This window comes from Hakea prostrata, chromosome 8 (assembly GCF_041222555.1).
Source record: "Hakea prostrata isolate BN-2017 chromosome 8, UWA_Hpros_2, whole genome shotgun sequence".
Lineage (NCBI taxonomy): Eukaryota > Viridiplantae > Streptophyta > Magnoliopsida > Proteales > Proteaceae > Hakea > Hakea prostrata.
This window is the reverse complement of record NC_142607.1, coordinates 9978818-9988117: the sequence shown is the minus strand read 5'-3', so window position 1 is coordinate 9988117 and position 9300 is coordinate 9978818. Positions and strand designations below refer to the sequence as shown.

Genomic DNA, 9300 nt, shown 5'->3' with positions numbered 1-9300 from the left:
GTGAGATGCACACATCTTATAGTACAACAATTGGCAGGATCCAAATCTTCTACAGTGTTTCCGGTGCTTCAGGCCACAGGGATGTTGACACTTGTATCTCTTAAATCCAATGATTATGGATGCATCATCTGAGCAATATGTTCATACAATGACAACTTCACCTTTATATCAGTATAAACTGCTAAAGTGGGGGGCGCTAGGTCGCCGCTACTGCATCCCTTCTTTTGTTTACCAAAAATATATATACATACTGCTAAAGTGACAAACCCACAACCGTAAGTAAAATACAAAATCCAATTATTCAAGCAATAGAGGATACTTATTTCATAAGCCTTTTTTTGGGTAAGAGTTTCATAAGCCACAGATACTATGAATCGAAGAATAACATGTCCTTGATTTATAGCTGGGCTTCATGCACACTATATTTCGAAATAGCTTAAACAAATTGATTGTTAGGCACAATAACTGCACCCAAACCTGCCTCATTTGTGGGGATCAGAACCGTTGAACACTGATGGAAGCTATAGCCCAACCTAACCTTCCATTACACTTAGGTCTCCCACGAGACAGCAAACAAAAATCCTCCAACAGGCGATGGATCCTTCACTTCCTGGGTACCCTTTATGTTTGTGTGCAGATGCCACGCAACCTGATAGTCTCCTTTTCCCTACTAGTTGTCTGGTAAAATTAACAGCATCTGATTAAGAAGGCAAGTAGCCCTCTGCACCTTGACACAAGCAATAGAAATTAACGCACACCCTCCATGAAATCAAATATTAAGACCATTTGATACTGTCATGTGCACTTTTATTGGCCCCCCACTGGTGCAGGGACTACACAAACAGGCACATATCTTGCTCCACTTTTTCTTATTAACCTCTGGAATTCGATGAAGAATCACAAGGGGCAATAATAGCACTAGCGCCTGCAACTTACAATAAACACATAATGGAAGATGCATACAACTCTACGAAAATGCCATGTCGATTATCCTCAAGGACTGTAAAACAACTAGAATATGAACACAACACTGTCATGAACTCTAGATTTCTGGTTTTGAGCCACACATTCAGAGATCCACATCAGATTCCGGATCTCCTGCTCCCGCAGTCTCATATACGCAAAGAAAACAGCATAGTGGAACTGCATATTGAAAATAAACAAATTTTCAATCATAAATTCATAATAACTGACATTTACCAATAGAATAACCAATAAGAACTACGTGGTACAGGAAGCCAACAAACTTCTTAATCACATTGAAAGGCCACTATTTATACATGACCTTTTTTTGTTAGGTTTCTTTAAAGAAAGAATAACAGATACAGTAATTCAGCAATATAAAATGATTAATTTCCCTAGGAGTCCGAAGTTCACAAACCCTGAGATGCTTCTGTTCTTTACCAAAGAAGATGGTGTTCTGTTATTTAGAAAGACATGTGACTAATGTAACAAAGCAGACCCTGGTTGAGGCAATGGGAATAACCTTTGGTCATAACCTTGGATTCGGTCCTCAACGAGAGTGCCACATACCATACCCAGGATCTGTGCCTCATGTATTAGAGAAATGTATTTTACTTATATGAGAAATGGGACCTTAGGTTCTAGCAAGAGTGTCAACCGGGGCAACGCTGGAGCTTTGATACGGTTACCCTCACCCAGAATTTAGTGTGTTTAGTGGGAAAAACCTAGAAGAGGTCATTCACCATTGCAATGATCAGTAGATAAAAGGAAAGAACCATTCCCTAATCATGCTTGGAAACCCTTATGCACATGAATATTAGACAAGAACTTATCTTCTACTCAAATTTTATTTAGAATGGAAACTATAAGACCAAGGTTGCATAATCTAGTAGTCCTAACACATTGCTCAATGTCTTCACCCTTTAAAATGTTGCCTCACATCGGAGCATAAATCTGCACTTTGAAACGAGGAATATGATTGGAGGGTTGATATCTGAACTATTTACCTGTTGTTCAAATGATAAGCAGAGCCTTTTCACCTCTTCCTCGTAGAAGGCTTTATCCAGCATCTGGCTTTCCCCATAAGACATTTTAGCAAATATGGACTGGTATGGGGGATATTTCTCCATGACACCACGCACCTACAAGAGAAACCACAAGGAAATGAGGCAGAAACAATACAAACACTATTTTAGGTTGGGTGGTGGGGGAGATGAACCAGCATGCATCTGAATAAAAATCATTCTGATTCATTAATTGGGGCCATTGGTCAATAGGGTGATATGACAGTAATAATTGTAATGGGTTTCTTAACACAGCAGATTAGGGTTTGGACTTCGGAACATCCTGAAGATTACAGAATCGATCTGGATCTTAAAATTTTGAACAGATTTGAAACTTAAAATAGAAAAGCAAAGCAATGGGCACTATCCCAGTAAATGTGTGATGAAAAACTTTAGCAATCAGATTCTAGATTAAGAACAAACACGAAGGAGATTTAAGCAATATATCAAATTAGGGTATAGAGTCCAGAGTTTATCAGCTGATTTCAACAGTGAAGAACAGAAATACAAAGGATGATACCAATCAGGAATCAACCTGATTTCAGACTTGAAATCTCCACCAGGCCTTCACCCCAGAATCCACAGAACTAGAAAAGAAATCTTCTATTTTAAATCCTGAAAAAAGTTGGAAAGGCCTAATCCCTTACAAATTATTCGCAGCTTTCTGTAAAGCTGACTCAAATTCAATCAACAAAGGGAAGGCCTAAAGGCAATACTGACAATCATGGGAAAGGCCTAGTCTCTTGAAAATTGTTTCCAGCTTATAAATTATTTAGAGCTTTGTGTAAAGCTGATTCAAAACTCAACAAAGGGAAGGCCTAAAAAGCGATCCTGACAATAATGGGGAAGGCCTAGTCCCCTTAAAATTATTACTAGCTTTGTGCAAGGCAGACTTAGACTTAAGAAAGGCTAACAGGTCAAGGTGACCATGATCTGGAAAGGAAACCAAAATGGTCAGGGAAAAGCTTTCCTTCTGGCTCTGACAAATAAAATCCAACTGCCTTAGAACAGGACCAGAACTTGTAGATGCCATTCCAGCCTGATTAAAACAAACGAATTAATAACAAACACAATAGGATTCCCAAAACAAGTTCCATGTATCTGGTCTCAAGGAGAACCACAAAATGAAACCACAGGTTGGAAAAAGAACTGGAAAACTCAGGCAATCTGGAACCACAGGCTATTCTGGCCTCTTATTCCTGCTTGAACTAGGGCTGCAGCTTTCTACTGCACCACTTTCAGTGATCAGTACTAAGTCCTACAAAACCATAAATACAATCATCCGTCTACTGAAGGTGCATGCTAATATTACAATTGTAGTTATTCAAACAGTAGTTTCCTAGTTCTCAGTGCTAACTTCTGCAAACTCATAAATAAAATCATCCTTCTTTGAGGCTGATATTACCAATATAATCAACCTGCAGTTTTTTCATCCCCCAATGAACAAAATATCTTGGTATCATTTGGTAGCTAATGATTCTATTCTTACCAGTTTCATTACCAACATAGTAAAACCATCCTGGTTTCAAAGGCTCAGAAAACACTCTCTCTAAAAAGTTGAGGCAAAGCACATGAATACATAACTATTGAGATGCAGTTCTTAACATTAAAATTGTCAAAATTCAACTGTGCTGAATATCAACAGAACTACCATCTTCAAAGAGGAAAGAAATTAAAAGCCTTTTGATGTAAATCATGACAACTGTCAGGTCAACGTGAAGCATGAAGCTGAATAACAGGCACCAAACTCAGTCAAGTTAAAGAAAACAACCATCATTGCAGACACTTGATTTTATCAAGCAGTAGTATATCTCTAAACAAGATCCCAAACACAGAATAAGCAGCATTTCCAAGTTCATTAAATAAACTTACCTGGTCAATGTCCTCACATACAGCAAGCTCCTCATGACCATAGGGGTAGCTGAAACACAAAACGGCATCATTAAAAGTGTGAAAAACAAAGAAAAACCAGTTAAATAGGGAATTGGAAGAAATACATACAGTAAACCAAAGCTAGAGTAAAGCTTCCTGCGGTCATCTCGTGTCAGCTCTGTCCCAATACTGCACAAAGTATAAAAATTGATACAGTGACAGGAAAGAAGTTTCCAGCACAAGAAGTAATCCAAATGCACTGACAGAATGATAGGCCCCTAATGTCATGGGGGTACAGGTGTAAGAATAGGAGTGGAAGCACTGGATCACAACCAGCTGCTGTAGGAGATACTTAAGAAACAAGCTTAGCTAGAAGAGACACTGGAAAGGAGATTGGAGAGGGAACAGCAGTTAGTTGGGAAGTCTTGGGTTAAAGGGGAACGGAAAAGGGTAGGTGTTATGCATGGAGTCTGTAAGTGAAGCAAGAGAATCTTGCTAGGAAGAGCTTAGCTCTCAGGTGAGCCGTTAGGGTCTGTAGTTGTTTCTTGCTGTGGTTATGTGTCTGATGTTAATGGAGGATGCTAAACATTACTTTAGTTCTATACTGAATGTCTATCGGCACAACACTAATGAAGTATATGTTTGTCTACCTATTCTCTGCTGTTCTAGTTGTTCTATACTCTTCTGTTCCGTTGTTCGTGATTGATTATGAGCTATATACAGTGAGTGTGTGGAAATTGCAGTAGCAAGTCATTGGGGTCTTAACAGAGAGCTAGCAAGAAACAAGAACTAACCAAAAAAATTCATGTAGACACATTGATGTTACCTGTTGATTGTAATATTGACAGCTCGTCGGTCAGCTTCAAAAGATAAGAGGTCAGACATTATCTCAGCAGTAGCACCTCCAATTTTCTGTTGAAAATTTTATGTTAATTTGGTCAGCTTTAAAAGATAGGAGGTCAGACATCATATCAGCAGTAGCACCTCCAAGTTTTTGTTGAAAATTTTATGTTAAATTAAGGGAAGGGTGTTTTTGGTTTAACACTCACTTGACAAAACCTGTAGAAGTCCTCAAGATAAGCCTTGTAAAGCGTGTTCCTCATAATCTCAATATTCATGTCATCCAAATCCTAAGAAAGCACAAACAATTATTTACGAACATAACAAATAAAAAATAGACTATTTGTCAAGGTTTTCAAAGTAATCAAATCCCCTCCCAAAAGAAAACAGAAAAATAAGCATGGTTCATTCCATTCCAAATGTCTAATGGTAGATTCCAAACATTTGATGACTGGAGTCATGATTGCAAAATAACAAGTGAAAATTATGGACTAAATTTGATAGGATGGGTACCCTCAAAATCTTTTACTTTCTGAATGGTATATAAAAAAGGGCAAATAATCTGCCTAAACTTCAGAACCATCCTTTAGAAGATGCAGGATTCTAAATTTCTAGTCCAAAAACATATCAGTCAAATGAAGATTATGTAATTTTCTATTTAATGATTAAATAAATTGAATCATTTCTTAAGAAAAAAAGCATGGGTACTCTGCAATGCAAAGAATGTATATGCTAGAAAAGAAGCCAATTGGTAGCACCTCAGATGTAATGCATTCAGAGAAGTACGGAGCCAATGGTGTGTCAACAAGCACCAATCTGTAAAGCTCACGCATATTCTGAGCAACTGCAAGTGTAGCAATACTGAGAAGGAAACCATGTCAATGTAAATATTATGAAATGTCAAAGCCCCAGAAGTTAGCAAACTGCAGCAAAGTAACATTACCTATCAAACATACCCAGAGGATGGCATTTCTCTAATAGCTCCTGAACATCTCTCTCATGCAAGGTACCGGTAACAATAAGGACAACATTGTCAATCATGTGACCGTACCTACAAACAACCACAAAATCTTAAATTCATCTGATATATCAAAATTCAGCACAAAACCTCTCCTATCTTCAAAAAGAAAATTAAATAATGACAACTAAATACTTAAAATTATTAAAAAAAAAAAAGATACCCGACCCCAAAGAGGAAGGGAAAGCGAAATTACTCAACACATACGTGATATATTCCAAAAAGGTTGAAAGTGGCTCAGTAGCTTGGCACAACATATGCTTGTACTCATCAACCAATTTAAGAGTGCATTTCTCCACAATAGTAGTTGTATGCAATGGTGAAGGCTCTGCAAGGCGGTTAAAGAAGCAAATAAGCATAAACAGAAGCTCTCTGAATATCAAAAGTAATGGTAACCTCCCCCCCCCCCCCCCAAAAGAAGGAAAAAAAAGAGTAGCCAAGCCCCAAAAAAAAATTCAATTTGGCAAACTTATGAGACAATTGTCCAAAAAGAACCATCAGCAAATCCTTGAGGGATTTGGCCCTGAAGAAGAAGAGTAAGTCTAAAACCATTCCTTTGATAAATTACCCCTTGTTCACAGTCCATATGCATGCCCATTTTCTAATACATTCCATAGGATATTCCAAGTTCTGGGGACAGGTGGATCCAACTCCTTGACAAATATCATACACGAACTCGCACAACATAGGCAACAGGTTCTGAGAAAATTCTGTCCATATTAAATGACATAAGAAGCATAAAACAGCCAGAACGAAAGATCAGATATGTCAGTGTAAAAACGCTGAGGGGGAGTACCCTATAATGGTGTGAGTGCATTAGGTGCTTGAGGTAATGTTATGATATAACCCAAGATCTCAGACAGATATTGAGATCTTCATTCACATATCGTACAAATCCTGTATCACCCATCGTCTGATCTTGAGACTTCACGAAACCCGATATTTTTATCTGATCTCATCAAGATCTTGTACTATGACATCCTTTTGGAGCAACAGTGGTTCTTCAACAAAAGGCATCGCAGCATGGTTATGAAAACACTTACAACTCTTTCAGACGGTGAATTTGTATGAAGTTTCTAAGAGCTAATAACGTTTAGACAATCTAGCTTCAGTAGGAAGTGGAACCTTTTCTCCTTGAGCAAGTTAAATCAGATGGTCTCCTTGGTCCTTGTCCAAGCTCAACCTCAACGAGGTTGAGTTCTTCTTAGGAGGATAATTGATGTAGTAGCACCGATTGGTTGGACCAGTGCAAGCAGGCTATAAAACCCAGGCCCAACGTAGGTTTTTAATAAGGGATGTGGTAGCCAAAAAGACCCTAAAATATGTCCAAGAGAGATGTTCCTTTACTAAATCTATAAGAAAACCAAATGAAAGGAATTTAATTGATCTGCAAAGTCTAAACTAGTGAAATTGCTAGGTAATTTGCAGAAAAATATGCAAATGCAAGAGTGCCATCCCATTCGCACAAATTCTAATTTAAAGAAAGAAACCATTCAAATATTGATTTGAATCTTATCAAATCTCGTCCAACAGCTTATTGTTTCTAATACAACAACTATATCGAAGGAAACAATTAAAATATTGATTTAAATTTTATCAAATCTCCTCCAATAGTTAACTGAGTCTACTACAATTAGAAACGTATATTTCATCCACCAGGAAAATTGATATAAGACAGGATAAAACAATTCATAATTTAGATAGGGAACTAAAGTTATTCAAATGGGTCATATCAAATACAATAAAAGCTGAATAATTAGACGAGATAAGAAATTCAAGTTTTGAGTCTATTAACAAGAATCTCATGTTATTCAGAAAAATAGAAACCAAAGCACTCACCATTCTGAAGATAAGGACCGTACTCAGTAGCGGAAAGATGCATCTTGATGTCATCTAGGGTTTCACATTGGCAGAGATTGTTATAATCGGCAGCTGTGAGAAGACCAGATCTGTGACCTCGGACAATCGCTTCAAGATATCCGCCATGAACGTTGAAAGTTAAAGCTTCGAATCCGTACATCTTCTAAGCTGGATTCGAAGATCAACTACAAAGACGATAACAACTGAGGCCAGGTGATCCAATTTTAACGTAAAAATGGCAGAAAATGCGAGAAATTCTCAGAGAAGATAGAAACCCCAGTGATGGAAAGAATCACGATGAAGAGCTAGAGACACGAGAAAGACAACTAGAGCTAGAGTTATGCTGGAAATTTTGATTTTCTTTTAGTCCGAGATTCTTACCAATAATAAAATGGGAAGTTTTCAGCCCCACCCTCTGAATTTTGGACTTCGCCCAGGAACGTCATGGGAAGTAATTTGAGTCGTCGGATCGAAATCTCGACCGTAGTTTCGAATCCGACGGTCCAAATTCTGTTTGACGATAATTTAAACAATTTCGTTGAATTATCCCTTAATATTAATGTCATCCCTAAGTTATTCAATTTATCAATCTGTATTACTAAAACTATTTTATATTTATCTATTTCTAATATTACCCCATAAAATAAAAAATATTAATGTAATAATGAAAATCATAAAAATACAATAACAAACGAAAAAGAAAAATAGCGGTTGTAAACGATAGATGAAGACGAATGTGAGTCAATGTCTTTTGTTTAAGTGTATTCTTGTCTTTTTTTAAGTTTAAGTTTCTTATACCATTACCTAACTTTGATTTCACAACAATAAAAGGTATTATTGATATTTTTTAAATAAATTATATAACTCAGGTGACATTAATTTTAGGGGTAGCTCAAGGGTGACTCTAAGATTGAAATCACCTTAAGATGCGTTTGGTAGTATTCTCATGAAACTTTACCGCATTCTTTTGTTTATAAAGAACAAAATAATAAGGTGGTGTGTTTGTTAAAACACTTGTGCTGTGTTTGTTTGCTGGAAAAAAAGGGGTGGGAAAGTTATACTTGTGGGTCCCATATGTTAGTGGGATGGGAAACAGGATAGTAAAGTGTGGAGAAATAATGAGTAAATACACTTTTTCAATTTCAATACTTGTTTGGTTGGATGGGATGAGAACTTTTTCAGTTTTAATAGTTGTTTGGTTGGATGGGGTGGGAATGTAAAAGTAATTTAAATTAAAGATATATTATCATTATTCTTTTTTTCTTCCTATAAACATGTTCTCTCTCCCTGTGCAGGTTGTGGTATATGTATAACCAGTACAGGTAAAGTGCTCTGAGGGTTTGAGCAAGGTTTGAGCAAGGCGGTGCTCTCTGTGCTCCGAGTAAAAAAGGTAAAGTGCTGCGCTCTCTCTGCTATGCTGGTGAGTCGCCACAGCGGATCCAAGCGGATTACTCCGTCGGCCAGTGCAATAGTTGCAAAGGGCGTCTGTGTCGTCTTCTTCGGTGTGCCCGACGACCAAGAAGCCCTGGAGTTGGGAGGAAGGATGGCGGAGCATCCAGAGGTGAAGGTCTCTCTCCTCTGCGCTTTCTCTCTCTACTCGCTCTCACTCTCTCTTTCTCTCTCTCCTCTACGCTTTCTCTCATTCTCTCTCTGCTATGCGTAAACATTGTTCTTGCTTATGTT

General features: G+C 37.7%; 1 protein-coding gene across 1 annotated transcript; it reads right to left on the bottom strand.

The window, feature by feature from the left end:
• Positions 1–764: 764 nt before the first annotated feature.
• On the bottom strand, positions 765–8000 carry LOC149006771 (V-type proton ATPase subunit d2-like). The gene is made up of 10 exons (XM_089165816.1): positions 7597–8000; positions 5965–6085; positions 5683–5790; positions 5498–5600; positions 4949–5029; positions 4726–4811; positions 4029–4088; positions 3900–3948; positions 1971–2105; positions 765–1143 (listed from the first exon to the last, which is right to left on the bottom strand). The coding sequence occupies exons 1-10, from the start codon at positions 7775–7777 to the stop codon at positions 1012–1014; spliced, it is 1056 nt and encodes a 351-aa protein (XP_089021942.1). The 5' UTR covers positions 7778–8000; the 3' UTR covers positions 765–1011.
• Between the last annotated feature and the right edge of the window lie 1300 nt (positions 8001–9300).